At 39.6% G+C, this 20151-nt stretch overlaps 1 protein-coding gene across 2 annotated transcripts; it reads right to left on the bottom strand.

The window, feature by feature from the left end:
- Positions 1-776: 776 nt before the first annotated feature.
- On the bottom strand, positions 777-19156 carry FHA2 (SMAD/FHA domain-containing protein). 2 transcript variants are annotated; one of them, XM_077371362.1, is made up of 3 exons: positions 18332-19156; positions 9423-9580; positions 777-1356 (listed from the first exon to the last, which is right to left on the bottom strand). In XM_077371362.1, the coding sequence occupies exons 1-3, from the start codon at positions 18963-18965 to the stop codon at positions 1147-1149; spliced, it is 1002 nt and encodes a 333-aa protein (XP_077227477.1). In that variant the 5' UTR covers positions 18966-19156; the 3' UTR covers positions 777-1146. The 2 variants fall into 2 exon arrangements, with proteins under 2 accessions (XP_077227477.1, XP_077227478.1); XM_077371363.1 differs by lacking the exon at positions 18332-19156 and adding an exon at positions 16308-16977.
- Between the last annotated feature and the right edge of the window lie 995 nt (positions 19157-20151).

The raw sequence follows: 20151 nt of genomic DNA, 5'->3' as shown, positions 1-20151 counted from the left end.
AGGTATGGGGTCTTCATTAGCATTGATAGTGTTTCAAAAGAGGGGGTTTACCTCATACAAATTGAAACCTCAACGGGTGTAGTTGGTGACTTTTAAAAGTCAGGATTAGAGTTGAAAATGTCAGAAAGTTGAAGGGGTGTAACTGTATTTTTCCGTAAATATAAAGTACAGACTCTTGGGAAGTTCCATGGAATGTTATCTAATGCATTTCAGCCCTACATCACATTAGGGTGTAACTCTATACAACGGCACGTCTGGCAATCTGTGTCGCCTTTTAGGCGTCACCTTGGATTGCCCAAGGCCAAGAAGGGTATCCCATCCATAAGATAAAAGACTACAAAAAAATAATGATTTAGCTTTTCTTGCCAACGGGCTAAGATCCTCCACTCAAAGTGTGCACAATGGCAATAGGCCAGACTTATGATCGCTAGCCGAATCAATGGATTGGATCACATCTCTGTAGCACATGTGGGGCCCAAAAAAGATGCTGTCTTGAATCATTCATTTATGGTGGGTCCTGCCAATGAAGAGATCATAATCAACTAGATAATGACTTCTTCTGGGTAATAAAAAGCAAGACTGCTCTGTGGTTCACATTCAAGATCAGATGGTTAGGATTGTTTTAACGAGCAGCTACTTAAGGATACTGATATTAACAGTCCCTTGATTAGATATTGCCACTCTTCATTTTAAGCTTCTCTGATAGGCTGCTACAATTTCCAAGTAGTGACCAAACACCCAATGATTGAAGTTTAAGACAGAGAAGGGTACCAATATCAGAACAAACTCAACGCTCAGCCTTTTAGAAGGACCAAGTACACGCTTCAAAATTCAGTCATATAGCTGAAGTACACATTGAAATTTTATGCAGTTATTCAGGATGCAATGCACTCATTCAGTATGCACTGCACTTAATAGTCCTGGAGAAGGTAAAAGTTGGAAAACTATACCAACAGTAAAAAGCTACATATCAAACTGTACTTACAGAAAACACAACAGTTCCAACCCACCCTTGTCAATCACAGATTGACGATAGTTTCAGAATTTGAAATGCCCAAAAATAATTACGCGAAGGACGAACTCATTCATAGTTCAGCAAGTTGATGTCCTGGTACCCTTACTAATGAAGGAAGCGGAAATTTGATCTCAAGTCAGCAAGGAAACGAGCGAGACAAACTCCGAGGAGACCCTTCCCTTGGACTTCGTATTAATGACAAAATGTTCCGGGTATTTCCTTAGCAATGTAAGGAGGCCGAACCACGGTCTTCCCTTGGCTTCCTTAGTGGGCCAGTCGTCTGATCCGAGATATCTCCTTACCCTACTGTGATGCCAGATATTACCATATTGCTCAACAAGCTGTGTCAAGAACAAAATAATGTGTATTAGATGATAACCAAGACTCTCTCCGAGCTTATAAGATCTTACAGGGAAAAAAATCATTTAACAGACAAACTGTGGACAAAGGCAAGTATTGAAGAAATAACAAGTTGCCAGAGCTTTATTGCCATATAATTCGTGATTTACAAAAGCACAAAACTACCATGAGGACTATGGCTAAAACCTTGTCAGAACATGGATTAGACATGTAAACATGAAACAAATATGTAGAAGCAGCATTTCAGATTACCATATGTAAGAACCGGTAAAAAAAAAAATATATATATATAAATATAAAAATGGCCTCATAGGTGGGTAATCATCGGCCATTACTCATTTTCCCCAAGTTAATCGGGCATGAGGACATCTGGCATAATGGGGCGTACACGATTCGAACCCAAGTCTAAGCTAAGATTGAACGGCTTCCTACCACTAAGCCACCGCCCCAGATGTCAACAAAAACGGAATAGATATATATATATGTTAAAAATTTCCAATAGTCACTATTCACAATAGTCACTATGCGAGATTACTATGCAGAAATACTATGCAAGTTCACTATTGAGATACACTATTTAAAAGTATTATTCACAGTAGGACCCACCGAGTACTATTTACAAACGAGTCCCACCATCAGTAGGTCCCACATCAGCGGGCCCCACACCCGCAGGTCCCACATCAGCGGGCCCCACATCAGCGGGCCCCACACAAGTAGGTCTCACACAAGTAGGTCCCACACAAGCGGGCCCCACGACCAGCGGGTCCTACCACCAGCGGGACCCATCCCTAGTGGAAACGAAAATATCATCGCACCGACGAAAATAATAATAAAAAAATGCAAAAATACTATTGACCGACAAAATTAATAATAAAAAAATATTATTAACTATGCAAAATACTGTTAACCGACGAAAATAATAATTTAAAATAGTAAATAGTTTTTACTATGCAAAAGTACTATGCAAAAATACTATTGACCGACAGAAATAATAATTTAAAATAGTAAATAGTCTTTACTATGCAAAAAGTACTATGCAAAAAAATGTCTATAAATAGAGGAGGAGGAGGAGAAGAAAAGGAGAAGAGAAGAGAAGAGAAGAGAAGAGAGAGAGAGAGAGAGAGAGAGGAAGAGAAGAGAAGAAAGAGAAAGAGGAAGAGAGAGAGAAGAAGGAAAAAGAAAATCCACTACCAAGTAAGTCTTTTATAATAGTCTCTCTTTCATGGTTGGTTCTACCACCTAAAATTATTTGAAAGCAATGATCTCTTTCAATGGTTGGTTCTACCACCTAAATTATTTAATGATCTCTTTCATGGTTGGTTCTACCACCTATATACTTAACGGTGAAATACTAGCATAGTAACCGTAAAGTAAACTTTATCAACTTATGGTGAAATGAATAGTGACATGATGGGGCCCACATAAATAGTGACATGATGGGGCCCACATAAATAGTGACATGCAGGGCCCACATAAATAGTGACATGATGGGGCCCACATGAATAGTAGCATGTGGGGCCCACATGAATAGTGAACACAGGGAACCTTATTTTAGGACATAAATGGACACAGAAAGGACAAGTGTTGTCTGTGTGATATTAAAAGGACCTAGACTAAAATAAGTTGACCTATTTCACTTATTTGCCTACAGGAGCCATCTCGTCCTACTGCGACTATAAGAAAAGGCAGGTGACAGCTAGACCTTGTCTTGTAATGGTGTTCAATATAATTGTCTATGCAATGTAGCTCTGCTTATAAATTGCCTGATAAATACCTGCTTAGTGAATTTATACTCGCTTGCCTGGAATCAAATGAATTGAAATGAATGCTGGAATCAAATGAATTGAAATGAATGCTGGAATCAAATGAATTGAAATGAATGCTGGAATCAAATGAATTGAAATGAATGCTGGAATCAAATGAATTGAAATGAATGCAGGAAGAAAGGCAAAGGTAAGTAATTGCATACATGTTGCATACATGGGGGAGAGTGAAGGGGAACTTAAGGGTGTGGTGGAATCATCCTGGGACCTAAGGTCCAAAGGCCAACGCGAGAAGCGTGTACTGCCTTTCGTTGGCAAACCAACCAAAAAGGGAAAGTATCCCCGAGGGATAGTATCCCCGGCTCGGCAAATGCGAGACCGTAATCCAAGTCCATAACGTCACTACCTTCAGACAGGGGTAGTGGTTAGCCGTGCGGCAAGGACACCGGCAGAAAAAAATAAAAGAAAATGAAAAAGTCAGAAAAGAACTGACAGAAAAATAAATGGGGGAAAAGCCGGATGTACCTGGGGAATGTGCTGTCTCATTTTATAAAATTGTTGCATACATGCATACATAGCATACATTGAAATTATTGTCACTCCTTTGATTTATATTGCCATGGGCATTGTAATCTTTATTCTAGACATTATTGAAATGTGGATTTTATTGTATGCACTGTTATTATTGTCTCTTTTACTTTGCTCGGTCTTTGGATGACCCTGCTTTGACGTTGATTCCTCCACCACAGGGGTTGAGGCATTAGATGGCGGAGCATTTGCAAATGAAGGAACCATGGGATAAGGGACTGTGTTATCAGAGAGTTTGTTCCTGAGTTTTTACATTTTGACGCCTTGCGTCATTTACCATGTCTATCAATACTTTGTTATGATAAGACATCTTTCAGTTGTAATAAGATTCTATCGTGGTTGATGCTTGTATAAAAAAAAAAAAAAAAAAAATAGTTACATGATTTTTGCTTTCTTTTGCTCGTAGCGACTCGTCGGAAATCGGGTCGTTACAGTTGTGGTATCAAAGCCCGGGTTTACGGAAACCCTGGTGCTTGTGGGTTGTGTCGTTAAGTAGGGTTAGATAGCTAATAGGTGACATATGATGTGTCACATTTCAAGGGTAAACTGGAAAAAAAAAAAATAAAAAAAAAAAAAAAATAAAAAAAATAATATTGATAGTGGTCCACCATCAAAGAACTTGTGCCCCCACTGTGGAAGGATTCACGTTGGGCAATGCTGGAGAAGAAGGGATTGCCCTAAGGCACCAGCCTTCATCCAAAACCGCCCACCTCCGCCACAATATCAACCGGTGCAAACAATCAGCAGAACCAGGGAAGAAGAAATCAGTACCGCCCTCTGACCCAAGATAAGAACGCACAGCCAGGAACTGAAAAGCGTTTCTTCGCCCTAATCAACGAGGTACAGGATGGGGCCTAATCAACGATGACAACGAGGTACAGGATGGGGCAACAGAAGGTCAGAAAACTTATTTATAAATTATGGATTATGGGAAACAAGGGAATTCATAGGAGTAAAATGTCTGCCTAGAATAGAAGATTAGTAGTATTTAAGAGGCAGTGCAGATTATAATGGATTTCACAAGACGTTGATTTCTAATCAAAATTAAGATTTACAAAGTAAAGGAGATGATCTTAAATTATCATGTGTCGAGATTCTGATTATCAAGATATCTAGGTTATGGGCGTAGGAATTTCGGGGACGAAATTTTTTTTTAAGGGGGGTAGAATGTAAGAACCGGTAAAAAAAAATATATATATATATAAATATAAAAATGGCCTCATAGGTGGGTAATCATCGGCCATTACTCATTTTCCCCAAGTTAATCGGGCATGAGGACATCTGGCATAATGGGGCGTACACGATTCGAACCCAAGTCTAAGCTAAGATTGAACGGCTTCCTACCACTAAGCCACCGCCCCAGATGTCAACAAAAACGGAATAGATATATATATATGTTAAAAATTTCCAATAGTCACTATTCACAATAGTCACTATGCAAGATTACTATGCAGAAATACTATGCAAGTTCACTATTGAGATACACTATTTAAAAGTATTATTCACAGTAGGACCCACCGAGTACTATTTACAAACGAGTCCCACCATCAGTAGGTCCCACATCAGCGGGCCCCACACCCGCAGGTCCCACATCAGCGGGCCCCACATCAGCGGGCCCCACACAAGTAGGTCTCACACAAGTAGGTCCCACACAAGCGGGCCCCACGACCAGCGGGTCCTACCACCAGCGGGACCCATCCCTAGTGGAAACGAAAATATCATCGCACCGACGAAAATAATAATAAAAAAATGCAAAAATACTATTGACCGACAAAATTAATAATAAAAAAATATTATTAACTATGCAAAATACTGTTAACCGACGAAAATAATAATTTAAAATAGTAAATAGTTTTTACTATGCAAAAGTACTATGCAAAAATACTATTGACCGACAGAAATAATAATTTAAAATAGTAAATAGTCTTTACTATGCAAAAAGTACTATGCAAAAAAATGTCTATAAATAGAGGAGGAGGAGGAGGAGAAGAAAAGGAGAAGAGAAGAGAAGAGAAGAGAAGAGAGAGAGAGAGAGAGAGGAAGAGAAGAGAAGAAAGAGAAAGAGGAAGAGAGAGAGAAGAAGGAAAAAGAAAATCCACTACCAAGTAAGTCTTTTATAATAGTCTCTCTTTCATGGTTGGTTCTACCACCTAAAATTATTTGAAAGCAATGATCTCTTTCAATGGTTGGTTCTACCACCTAAATTATTTAATGATCTCTTTCATGGTTGGTTCTACCACCTATATACTTAACGGTGAAATACTAGCATAGTAACCGTAAAGTAAACTTTATCAACTTATGGTGAAATGAATAGTGACATGATGGGGCCCACATAAATAGTGACATGATGGGGCCCACATAAATAGTGACATGCAGGGCCCACATAAATAGTGACATGATGGGGCCCACATGAATAGTAGCATGTGGGGCCCACATGAATAGTGAACACAGGGAACCTTATTTTAGGACATAAATGGACACAGAAAGGACAAGTGTTGTCTGTGTGATATTAAAAGGACCTAGACTAAAATAAGTTGACCTATTTCACTTATTTGCCTACAGGAGCCATCTCGTCCTACTGCGACTATAAGAAAAGGCAGGTGACAGCTAGACCTTGTCTTGTAATGGTGTTCAATATAATTGTCTATGCAATGTAGCTCTGCTTATAAATTGCCTGATAAATACCTGCTTAGTGAATTTATACTCGCTTGCCTGGAATCAAATGAATTGAAATGAATGCTGGAATCAAATGAATTGAAATGAATGCTGGAATCAAATGAATTGAAATGAATGCAGGAAGAAAGGCAAAGGTAAGTAATTGCATACATGTTGCATACATGGGGGAGAGTGAAGGGGAACTTAAGGGTGTGGTGGAATCATCCTGGGACCTAAGGTCCAAAGGCCAACGCGAGAAGCGTGTACTGCCTTTCGTTGGCAAACCAACCAAAAAGGGAAAGTATCCCCGAGGGATAGTATCCCCGGCTCGGCAAATGCGAGACCGTAATCCAAGTCCATAACGTCACTACCTTCAGACAGGGGTAGTGGTTAGCCGTGCGGCAAGGACACCGGCAGAAAAAAATAAAAGAAAATGAAAAAGTCAGAAAAGAACTGACAGAAAAATAAATGGGGGAAAAGCCGGATGTACCTGGGGAATGTGCTGTCTCATTTTATAAAATTGTTGCATACATGCATACATAGCATACATTGAAATTATTGTCACTCCTTTGATTTATATTGCCATGGGCATTGTAATCTTTATTCTAGACATTATTGAAATGTGGATTTTATTGTATGCACTGTTATTATTGTCTCTTTTACTTTGCTCGGTCTTTGGATGACCCTGCTTTGACGTTGATTCCTCCACCACAGGGGTTGAGGCATTAGATGGCGGAGCATTTGCAAATGAAGGAACCATGGGATAAGGGACTGTGTGATCAGAGAGTTCGTTCCTGGAGTCCTTGCATTTTGACGTCTTACGTCATGTATCATTTTTAAGTTGTAATAAGATTCTATCGGGATCGTCGTTGATGCTTGTATAAAAAAAAAAAAAATATTTCCATGATTTTTACTTTCTTTTGCTCGTAGCGACACGACGGAAATCGGGTCGTTACACCATATGACATGGTTTGGAAAAATAAAGTGATAAGCGGACAAAATGCACACACATTGTTAACCCCAGAAACTAAAAGGGAACTAAACTACTTAAGTAGGGAGTGATAATAGCGGAGGAAGATGTGAAATGGTCTGCAGTCAGTTCATCGAGAATAATTTTCTGGTGTGGATGTGTTTCCGAAAATGGATAATAGGACAGGCATTTCTTGCTATTCTCGATAGGGGTCAAATCAAGACATACAGAACTTATACGAGGGCTGAAAAGTCAAGTCCAAACCCTTGTTTGGAGGTTCGAAGATGAGAAAGGCCCACATGGACCCTTCACTAGATCATGCTGTCGGGTGTAGTGAAGACCATCGAAAATAAGAGAGGGTGAGCCCCATATGGATTGGACCATTTATTCTTGGGAAAACAGTTCGTGCACTGTATTGACTGTAGTGTGCAAACCCTTCACACTGAGAGTTTTAATTGGAGTTAGCTTCGTCTCTAAGCATTTATTTAGGCTACTAATATTGGCGTTTTATTTAGAACTGTAATAATGTTTTGATAGTTGCACTAACTCATCTTGTTTTTTATTATTAAAACAGCCGTCAAACATTATTACAATTCTCAAAAAACTCTGAGAAGCCAGTTAAAAAAGAAAAGACAAGCTGAGTTTGTGCAATTATTGAAACATGCAAGAGCCAATATCAGTAGCCTTTATTTATATCTTTTAAAAGTCACCAGCTTTATTAGTCGGATAACCTGTAACTGTTTTGTTCTTATAAGGGCTGTCCCTAGATAAGTTGGGAGTTGTTTTCTTATTTGGGCTGTCATTAGATAGAGTCCAAGTGTTTGAAGCTGGTTGGGAGTCTACCATAGGGAATGTATGAGGCTGCTATGGGTATGTAAAGGCTTATTAGGCTATCAAAAATTTCATGAAGATTAAAGCCATTTTAACACGCAAACTAAAAAAATCATTAGAGTGATTCTAGTGATTGATTCTTCTCTTTTTTCACTACAAAACGTATTTTTCCTTGTGCCCTTCTCCAACAATGGATCCACATTCGCCATCTCTCAGTTCATCACGATCGTACATTAAAAAAATCAGTCCCTCGCCTTGCCACGTCATTGTAGTCAAGCTCTTGGGCCCCTGGTTCGAACCAATAGATGCATCTCCTCCTTGTCTCCTACGCCATTTCCTCACCCCATCTCTTCAGTCTTCACATGGTTTCAACTTTAAAGCACGAATGGAAGAGTAGGCCCTTCACCAAGATTGACCTACTCACACGGATGAGATCATCGTCTGTGCTTTTCACCATGAGGGAAAACTATCAGTTGCCCGAAGAAATTTGAACCACCAAGTGGATTAGGGATGGACTGAATAGACATCAGTGTTGTCTAATGAAAAGGAAAGAGGCACGTAGGCTGAAGCTGCTTGGTAGCTTCAAAATTCACAATAAATATGACATTGACGCACAAAAGGGATGGGAAGTGGAAAGAAATCAATTGTATGATCTTCTAGAGATGCGCAAAAAGTAGGGAATCATCTAGGAATGTGGTCAATAGGGTGCGAAGAGCGATGAATAGTGAGGAGAAAGTCTTTCAAGAAAGGGATAAGGTACGGATTGGTGTGGACAACTGGACTGGGCTTTGGGATGATTTGTGGTGTGGTGAGGTTCCTCTGATTATACCATTCAATTAAAGTTCATCTGCACCTAGAATTGCGAAGTCTTTATGGGTTGGTTTTGCCTAGGAAAGTCAAAGAGGGAGAGTGGTTTTTATAAACAAGAAAGACAATCGAGTAGAGATTAAAAAAAGCGAAGGATGGGGAGATAATTTATTTGCAAATTTATTATTTAGGCACTAAGGGTTGCACGTTAACAGTTATGTAGGTTATTGGATATGTTTATGTATTGATGGGAGCGCCAAAAAATCATTTCGCAAATGATTCCAGGATGTCTGGAAGATGCCCAGGAAATTGGTTGATGTTCTGCCATGTTAACCATACTAAAAAATATTTTGATTAGGCAAAAGAAACATTGTATCATAATAGATCTAATAAAACACAAGTAATAACAAAATTATCCGGACTATGAACGAACCTCAGCATGAAGTTTTGCCATAGGCATCCATTCTCCTGGACCACAGAGATCGGAAAGCACAGTAGCTACCGAAGAGACCACATCTTTCTCTTCTAACTGCAGAAGTTGATGATTGTCTGCTTCCCTGTCAGCCCTTGACCTTGGCTCTGCCTTTTTTTCTGCGGAAAATAGAGAATGGCCGCTACATTATCATGAGAACAGAATTATACATTTCCACTGTATCAACAAAAGAACTAAAATTAAAAGTATGCATGCATGTAAGGAGAATTCATGAATTAAAAGAATGGATGGAAACAACAATGAAAGAAAACAAGCTCAAAGCTTTAAATCAAGATCAGAGCTAATTAATATATGAGGAGATAAAGACTTGAAACATTTAGATCTTATTCAATCTTGGGGAGATGAAATCCGCACTCCCTTGATTTGTTAATGGCAGTCCTATTTTTATTTTATGTTTTTATGATTGGTTATTGATAGCCTAACAGCCAGTAAAAGAAGTGTAGAATAAAGAGAGGAATGCGTTATTAAAACAAGGGAATTGCGGATTTCATTTTCCTTAGCTTATTGAAAATGATAATTCAAAGCCAGGGTTGGGCCTGTAGCTCAATGGTTGATTTGTTAATGGCAGTCCTATTTTTATTTTATGTTTTTATGATTGGTTATTGATAGCCTAACAGCCAGTAAAAGAAGTGTAGAATAAAGAGAGGAATGCGTTATTAAAACAAGGGAATTGCGGATTTCATTTTCCTTAGCTTATTGAAAATGATAATTCAAAGCTGGGGTTGGGCCTGTAGCTCAATGGTTGAGGCTTTATTTCTCAAACTTGAGGTCACAGGTTCGATCCCAGATTACCTGCCAAAAAAATTCAAAGCTAAAACGGCAAATATTTGGGTTTGGCGTTGCCAACGTTATCATAGGTGGGACATCTTGTTCCCTAGATGTAACCCGGTTTTAGCATCATTAATAAAATTGTTACTTTTCAAAAAAAAAGGAAAAAAAAAGAAAGAAAGCTAAAACAGCAAATACATTCCAGACCCGTAACACTAACAGAAAATAAGCATCCTACCTTAATGCATGATTTAAAGGGTGGGGATTCATGGACGACTAAGAACACTTATGCAAGAATAGCTACAACAAAAACCTCCATGATGGTAACTTTGTTTCACACAGCATACAAAGAAACTGAACAGTTCAAAATCCTGTCTGTAATGCCCACTTGAAACAGCTTAGGTTTCAAACATGCATGCCTGTATAATATTAAGCATTGTGTTGATCTTAAGCTTTCAAACAACAATCATAACTGAGGAGTCCAAAAAGGGTCTCAGATATCATGCAGCTGAAGGATTAAAACAAAACCTACAGAAAGTATAAAGTGTGAACAAGCGTATAGGTCAAAAGTACATTTAGTCCTTCTCTCAAAGATGTAGAATATTCATCACTAAGCTTTCTTTTTTTTGCAATCTAATAGTCATTCAACATTTTCCTTTTTTCTTTATTTTGATAAAAGTTCTATTTAAGAAACCGACATGCAAACCTCACCTATAGTGTGCACTAGTCTTCAAATATAAGGACTGCAACATTTGAAGAATCCACTCAACCCAATGCCTACCACCCAACTGACTAAAGAAATGAAAAGACCTGAAAGCAACACTCTCGCTTCGGCTTCATTTGTCCCTCTCCACATAGGACCTGAGTATACCTTTAAGATCTTAAATTGGCAGTTTGGCACCACCCAACTAATTGTTTGATTGTTGGCATCCCTAACTAGTCCCGTCAAAATGAACTTATCTTCAAAAATCTTCCTATCCCTCTCATTTCAAATTTCCCTCATAACCACAAATGGAGATATTGTCCAAAGAATATGACATTCATCTCCTAAGTGACCAACTTTGTGCTCTTTAAACAAAAGAAGGGAAAAAGCCAAAAGGCCCAAAGGATGCTAACATAATTTAGCATAGTGAACCACACCATCTTTCTCACCTTTCAATGGACAGAGAGATGATTCCCCCACCTTCTTAGACATACTGCACCTATTCAACAATCGAAACCTTTTCACTTCAACATGTCAATGTATCGATCTTTCCTTTTACCATGATCCAAGAAATGCTTGGACAAGAGCGAAGAGGGCCCTCCACCTCACCGCCAAATAAGAATGAGACTTTTTTTATTTCAATTTGGTAGGAGCTTTACTCCCTAAATAAATAGGAAATGGGACTGAAAAAGAAGAAAGATGAATCCCCACCCTTACGAAAGTAGCCCTCCGCACATAATTCTTATTCTATCCTTATTAGTCAATTCCTATATCACACCCCCTTTGATCTAGATTCAATCCAGCTGCACTTAAGTCTCAAGTACGGCTACCTTATTGTTATTCAAGCTGCAGCGCGTCAGTTGACTCCACTCCACTTTCTAGAAGTCACGATACTGCTTTTAAGCCTAAAGAACGCTAAAAATTAAGGAACGAACCCAAAAACACCCTTAAGAATTCAAAACCCATAATCTACTATCCAACTACCAAAACAAGAACCCCTTCCAACACACTGAAACTCAATAAGACATGAGGCACTCATCATTTTCGAGATTTCTTCATTAAATATGCATTTTTTACATGAGTTAGTGAGGAACTTAATGTCTGGCATATTGCCCCATGCATAAGCATCTTTATTTACATAGACCCTCGCTAAAGAATCTACTATCTCATTAGCATCCATAACACGTGGAAACGGAAATATCACCCCATCTACCAACATACAAACCTCACCTATAGTGTGCACTAGTCTCCAAGGATCAGGACTGCAGCATTAGAATAATCCTCTCAACTCAATGACTACCACCCAACTGACAAAAGAAATGCACATACCAATAAGGAACGTTCTCACTCCGGCTTCGTTTGTATCCTCTTCAGATAGCGACTGAAAATACCTTAAGACCTTAATTGGCATCCCCAAAACTGTCTTCACTACACACAACTAACTGTTTGATAGTTGTCATCCTTAACTTGTCCCACCGAATTGGACTTATCTTCAAAAATCTTCTGATCCCTCTCATTCCAAATTTCCATCATAACCACAAATGGATATATTGTACAAAGTATATGACCTTTATATCCTAAATGAACAGCTTCGCTCTCTTTAAATAAATCAAGGGAGAAACCCAAAAAAAAGCAAACACATTTTAGCTCTGTGGGCCACACCATTTCTGCCACATTTCAAAGGGCAAAGAGATGCTATCTATCAAAATGCTTGCAAACTCAGAGGGATGAGGGCCCTCCACCTCACTACCAAATGAGAATGAGAAGAGCCATTTGTCAAAACAATGCTAAGAAAAGAATGAACCTAAAAACACCCTTACGAATTCAAAGTCCCTAATCTACTGTCCAACTGCCAATTAGAAAAACAGCCTCTTCTAACACACTACGAAGCTCAGTAAGATAAGTGACAGTCATTGTCTTTGGGATTACTTCAATTAGTATGAATATCCAGGTATAATAAGACAGACAGAGATGGAGAATTCTCCACTAAACTGGTCCACTCAAGTCACTAAAGTGACTTAAAAGTTCATACATCCTAATTTGCGGTCTTTTACAAAGCCAAAAACTAAAAGGTGGATCCGCCTTAAATTCTGACTTTATTAACAAACTAGAAAAGAAAAAAAAGAAAAAAACTGTAAGTAGCACAACATAATAATGTTTTATTCTAAAGGGCAGAAGAATCCCCCTCTTTTCTTTTTCTATTCTACTTTCCCCTTTATGTTTTTCTCTTGTTCAAGCTTTTAACTTCGTGCATAGATATTCTTGCATCAGTACAGCTCATTATCTTGCCATTGGCGACTTTTAACCACAAACTCTAAGAAATCTATCAAATAGAAAACATCAATCATTTTAAATGGCAAAATGACTTCGCATCTTTTTTTTTTTTTGAATGGCAGAGAGAATTTATTAAAGAGAAATAAAACACAAAATACACATGACTGACCTGGTAACAAACAAGGAAAATAGAGAAAAGGGAACCTAAAATGCTTCAAGGAACATCAATTACATGGAAGAAATATCCAATAACTAAAGCAGATCTAAAGAGGCCATCATGAAAAAGCAAGTCAGCTTCCAAACTGGTCAAATGTCGAGAGTGCTGGAATGAAACCCAGTTGCCCCTAATGCAATCAAAAACCATTTCAATGGCTCCCAGGAACCGGGAAACTCCAAGGGAACACCTCACGTAATTGTATCAAATGAAACACACTGAGGGAATCACCCTCAACTATTAGTGATTCCGTGAAAGATGAAGACAATAGCTTGATACCACAGTTGCGCACAAGAATCCCAGCTTCATTAGAATCTTTCATTCGTATCGGCACGAAATACGCCAACGTAAAGAAACTAACATGGCCCCTAATATTACCCTCAATTTCAACCAGCTTCGGATTCCCAATACTAGAGCCATCAAAACTTATTAGAAGCAGCCGACAGGATGAAATTGATGTAGATCTAATTTCTCAATGCATCCAGAGTCATAGACTATATATCATCAATAAATATCCCATGAATTGTGTAAGTCAAAGGTATTGGAAGCAGCTGACCGGATGACATTGAGGAAGATCTAAGTTCTCAACGCACTAGGAGTCTTACATGATCCTATAATCAATATTCTGTTGAACTCCTTCCAAACCAACAACAAGCAGCAAAGGTAAATACTCTTTAACACTTTGCCTATCCCTGGCCATGGGGAAAGGGCCACAACTCCATAATGTCCACAATTGAACTAGGTAGAACCCCAAGATCCCTCTTTAGTATAATATCGTCCCTTGAGAAAAAAAAAATTATTTAAATGAGAACAAAGCCCAAACGAAACACCAATTTTAAGTTCTCAATCTCAACTTTGAATACATTATAGCATGGATTAAAAACTCTTCCAGAATTGAAACTTTATCACCAAAATGAATCAGTTTCAGCCTAGACTGATACAATACATGCGTGGGAAACATCAGCCAAAAGATTCATGGGAATCATTGGTGAACAATATCCAAGAATATGGCCTTCATCTTGAAGTTCAAAAGAAAATGGAAACTTGTATAGGAGGATAAATTAGAGATCAAACTAACAAAAACAACAATCGGAGCATAAATGTAATGAATTAAAGCATTAGAAAGGAACCCTTTCCTGGAGAGTTTGGTTCTTGCACATTTCAAGCTTAAATTCATGAGAAATCATACATGTTCAAAAGAATATGATAAAATCACAAATTCATTGATCTAGCATTAAATCCATAGATGTATGATGTAACTAGCAGTAGATATAGTGGTAATGTAAAACATTATTGAATTCCACTTAATACTATGTACACATTGATGGTGGCATACTAGTCACTGGAACGTCATCAAACCATGCTAACTTTTTTCTAAGTTTATATAATCATAGTTTTTACATTTTTTATTTATTTTTAGTTACTTGCATGTGTGTGTGTGTGTGTGGCGGTGGTGGTGTTTGCCGAAAGTAATTGATTTCAGTATGTCCTGAGTCAAACCCTGATATTGAAATTCCTTTTTTTTTAATGGTGGGAACTTTATTAATGAGAAAAGATAGAGATGGTCAGAAATAGAGCAAACAGGAGGACATTGCAATAGCATACAAATACAATCTACAAAAACAACATAATAGTAGACAGGAGAAGTAACTCAACGAGGAAGGTAGTCGATGCACCCATCTCTAGCTAGTCTGTCAGCCACTCCATTCGCGGACCTCCTAACGCGTTGAAAGGAAATCGACGAGGATCCCACCCTGTCTTGTATCTCATCAAATAGCTGCGCAAATTGCCAAGGACAAGGCAATGAGTCTTGTAACCATCTGATCACGTTTAGGGAGTCTCCTTCCACCACCACCTTGTCCAAGGTTCCTGCTTCCAGTAGTTTTATTCCTTGATGAACTGCCCTCACCTCCGCCTCAATACAGTCGGTAACCCCAATGGGACCCGAATAAGTCCAAATAACCTCCCCATCCTCATTTCTAAGAATGCCCCCAATACCCGCAAGACCCAGGTTGCGCATACTGAAACCACCAAAGTTGAGCTTCAGAAGTCCCTGATTAGGCGGCTTCCATTCTTGCACTATCACATTCCGCCGCTCTGCGCTATTACATACTTCTTTCCACCCGTTCCATAAATCAAATGCCGACACAAACCTAAATTGTAGCAGTGTCTTCACCCATGATATAGTTAATGCGATCACCCTAAAGAAGAGGAAGGGGGAAATCTTTGTGAGGATATCAAGGACTCTAGCATTCCTCTCCTTTTATAACACCCATATAGTGGCTAGGAAGCATACATTCCATAGGATCCTCCCTTTCTTCTTCCAAGGTACACCTTGCCATCCCTCCAACACCTCTATTAGTTTATAATGGAATTCTAATATTTAGTGGTAGCCAAATTCTAAAAGAAGATATCACATACAGGATATGTTTGTGACAATTGATTTTATCATAACGTCTACGATTCACTACATTCCCACAAAATTAAGAGAGAGAAATCTGGCATATTAATTCAATAAACTGGACCGTATATGTTTCAAAGAAATACAGAGGTAACAAAACATCCACAATATCCATTACCATATTAAAAGCATATCTGACAAAAAGCATCAATGAATTTAATTCAGCCAATTCCCAACAGCATGATTAAAAGAATCCACAACAAAAAAAAGTTGTCTTCTCAATCATAAGATTTTCCAAATCAAACCACACAACCAAGCCTTTTAACCCCAAGAATCAATTATCATAGACAAATCAAACCCAAATTGCTCAAACAAAATCATCAACACCCAAAAACGCAAAATGGATTAACAATATGCAACTGCGAAGGCAGAAACTAAACAAAGAGTGGAAGAAGAATCACTAACCCAGATGCCCCGACGGTCCCACCTTCGCCCCAGACGCCACACCACCATACCCAAACGCCTCATTTGCATCCCCAGGCTGCTGCAACTTCTTGTCGTCAACAGATCCAACACCCTCATCACCATCATCACCATCCTCATCATCATAATCCACCTGTGGCCTCGCTCGCACCTTCTTCGAAAAAACAGGCGGTGGGGCAAGATGATGTGAGGGAACAAGATGGTGCTGATGTGGCATAGGCGGGGGCATGTGGTGTCTAGGGAGCGCAACCCCGCCTAAAATGCTTCGAATTGGAAGAAGAAAATAAAATTTCTTATCCCCAATTTGGAGGAGATCCTGAGAATCGAGTTTTACAGGTGGGTTTCCAGGCAAATGGAGGACTCCTTCGACGAAGCACCCACTTTTTCCGATGACGTCGAGGGAGAATCGGCGGCGTTGGAAATCGTAGAAGATGCTGGCGTGGTGGCGGGAGATGTTCATACCACCGCCGAGGGAGGAGAGGTCGACATCGACTGTGGATTTCTTGGAGTTTCGGCCGAGGATGATGGAGTAGGTTTGCATGTAGTACTCGAAGTCTTCTCCTTGGAGTTTGGCAAAGCCTACTTCGACGTCTCCCTCGGAGGCCATTGTTGAGATGGGGGAAGGTTGGAGCGGGAGGGGGAGGGGGAGGGTTAGGGTTTTAGAGAGGGGATTTGGTGGAGGGATTGGAGGGGAGGAGGAGGAGGGGGGCTTTGGGGTTTCACGGAGGATGGGTGGGGATTTGGACCTAGGGTTGGGTATTTGCGGGGGTAGAGGGTAGAGGAGTGGGGATTTGTGTTGTTTCTATTTCCGATTTCCCTGTTTGGGTTCAAAGAGAGAAATTGATTTGGAATTTATTGGGCCTGGATGTAGATGTAAAGTTTATTGAGCTTGGATTGGGGTCCAAGATATGGAATTTATTGAGCATGGATTGGGGCCCAAGATATGTATATTGGGCTTGGATTGGGGTTAAGAGATGTGAGCTAGGGCAGCATGGATCTAGTAAATTTGTAGACCCTTTGGATTACAAGAATATTCGGGAAAAGTTTTAAAAGGAAAATATTTTTAAGATTATCTAATTTTTTTTGACACACACCTATTCAATTTTTATTAAGAGTGACATTCTATTTATGACGATAATCTCTAATTTAACCATTATTATAACATTTTCTACAGAAAGAGAAAAATTCTTTGGAAATTTTTTCCATCGGAAATGTTTTTCATACAATCTAAACACGGCCTTAGGGTGATCAAGATTCAAGACCTTTGATCCAAGGGTCCAAAAATATTGTTGAACAGGAAACACTTATGTCCAGACGTTAAAACCTATGAGTGAGAAAAATGGAAAGCCTCCCTTTCAAGACTCACGCACTCTAGCACGCAAGCGCGGGAGGGATAGGTTTGTTTCCTACTCCGGAGCGTTAGTCGTTTGGTTTGTTTCCTACTGCAATTTATTTCAGTATGTCGTGAGTCAAACCCTGAAATTGAAATTCTAATATTGAATCGTAGCCAAATTCTAAACGAAGATATCGCATATGGGGTATGTTTGTGAACAATGATCTGATCGTAATATCTACGATTCACTACATTCCCATAAAATTAAAAGAGAGAAAACTGGCATATTAATTCGATAAATTGGACTGTATATTCGAATCTTGTTGGAGTAACCCGAACTTGGTAAGTACATTATGTCTCAAGGCACTACATAGGTAACAAAACATCCACAAATCCATTACCATATTGGAAGCCTACCTGTCGAAAAACATCAATGAATTTAATCCAACCAATTCCCACCAACATGATTAAAAAGAATCCACAACAAACAAACAAAAAGTTGACTTCTCAATCATAAGATTTTCTAAATCAAGCCTTTTAACCCCAAGAATCAATTGTCATAAACCCAAATTTTTTAAAACAAAATGATCAACACCCAAAAACACAAAATAGAATAACAACATGCAACTGCGAATGCAGAAACTAAACAAAGAGTGGAAGAAAAATCACTAACCCAAATGCCCAGACGGCCCCGCCTTCGCCCCAGATGCCACACCACCATACCCAAACCCCTCATTAGCATCCCCAGGCCGCCGCGACTTCTTACCGCCATTAAATCCAACACCCTCATCACCATCATCCTCATCTTCATCATCGTAATCCACCTGCGGCATCACCCGCCCCTTCTTGGAAAATACAGGCGGCAACGGCGGGGACGTAAGATGATGTGAGGGAACAACATGGTGCTGATGTGGCATCGGCGGAGGCATATGATGTCTAGGGAGAGTAACCCCACCTAAAATGCTTCGAATTGGAAGAAGAAAATAGAATTTCTTATCCCCAATTTGAAGAAGGTCCTGAGAATCAAGTTTTACAGGGGTATTACCAGGGAGATGAAGGACTCCTTCTACGAAACACCCATTTTTTCCGATGACGTCGAGGGCGAATCGGCGGCGTTGGAAATCGTAGAAGATGCGGGCGTGGTGGCGGGAGATGTTCATGCCACCACCGAGGGAGGAGAGGTCGACGTCTACAGTGGATTTTTTGGAGTTTCGGCCGAGGATGATGGAGTAGGTTTGCATGTAGTACTCGAAGTCTTCTCCTTGGAGTTTCGCAAAGCCTGCTTCTACGTCTCCACCGGAAGCCATTGTTGAGAGATTGGGGAAGAAGGTTGGAGGGGAGGAGGGTTAGGGTTTTAGAGAGGGGTTTAGGGTTTCATGGAGGAGGGGGAGGGATTTGGCTGTGGGTATTTGTAGTGGGAGAGGAGGGGTGGGGAATGGGGATTTGGATTGTTTCTATTTCTGGGTATGTGTTTAAAGAGAGGAGGAAGGTGAGAGAAATTGATGTGAGGTTTAATGGGCTTGGATGTGGATGTGGATGTGGATGTGGAATGTATTGGGCTATGATTGGGGTCCAACAGTCCAAGATGTGGAGTTCTTATATTGGGTTCCAAGTTTGTATTGGACTTGGTTTTGGGGGCAGGGAATGTGGGAGAGGAAAGAAAAGAAAAATATAGAGTGCTGATTTTGGAACTACATGTTTTAATAATTACACAAACTTGGCTTGTCTTGGAAGTCAATAAATTTATGAGGGGGTTGGAGGGGAAGAGTAGATTTTGGGGTTTCATGGGGGGGAGGGATTTGTCTGTTGGGTTGTTGGGTTGTGTATTTGTAGTGACAGAGGGTAGAGGGTGGGGATTTGAGTTGTTTCTGTTTCTTATTTCTCTGTTTGTGTTCAAAGAGAGAACTTGATGTGGAATTTATTGGGCTTGGATGCAGATGTAGACTTTATTGGGCTTGAATTGGGATCCAAGATTTGGAATTAATTGGGCATGGATTGGGCCAAGATGTGGAATTAATTGGGCTTGGATGGATTGGGGTTAAGAGATGTGAGCTGAGGCGGCCTGGATCTAGTAAATTTGTAGACCATTTTTGGATTGCAAGAATTTTTGGGAAAAGTTTACGAAGGAAAAATAGCCGTTTGGGTACACGGATTTTAGAACCCGGGATTTCTTCAAAATTGTAGAGAGAGAAAAGAGAAGAAGTGGACCGGCCGTCGTTTTCTGACTTCTCGCCCTTCTTTCCGTCAAAAAGAGAATAGCAAGAGAGGAACAGGTCATCCTATGTTTCCAGGTTTTAGAAATCTAAGGATGCAGGAGAAATTTCTAAAACCTGGATTTCTTACTTAAATCCAAGAAGCGCTCCTTAGATTATAGCATACAACAGCTCGATCATGAACCCTCTTTTACAGCGTTTTCAAATTAAAAACCGGGATTCTAAAATCCGTGTATCCAAGCGGCTCCTTAGATTATCTACTTTTTTTTAGACACACCTA

This window comes from Tasmannia lanceolata, unplaced genomic scaffold, assembly GCF_043159265.1.
Source record: "Tasmannia lanceolata isolate RefF3 unplaced genomic scaffold, GAP_Taslan_0.1 ptg000037l, whole genome shotgun sequence".
In the NCBI taxonomy this organism is placed as follows: domain Eukaryota; kingdom Viridiplantae; phylum Streptophyta; class Magnoliopsida; order Canellales; family Winteraceae; genus Tasmannia; species Tasmannia lanceolata.
This window is presented reverse-complemented; position numbering and strand designations above follow the sequence as displayed.

Coding starts and splice junctions, on each gene's coding strand:
- FHA2 (XM_077371362.1), bottom strand. CDS start 18,965: ATGGCTTCCGGTGGAGACGTAGAAGCAGGCTTTGCGAAACTCCAAGGA. Junction 9,581..18,331: donor GGGGCCGTCTGGGCATTTGG/GTTAGTGATTTT, acceptor TATTTTCCGCAG/AAAAAAAGGCAGAGCCAAGG. Junction 1,357..9,422: donor TGGCAAAACTTCATGCTGAG/GTTCGTTCATAG, acceptor TTCTTGACACAG/CTTGTTGAGCAATATGGTAA.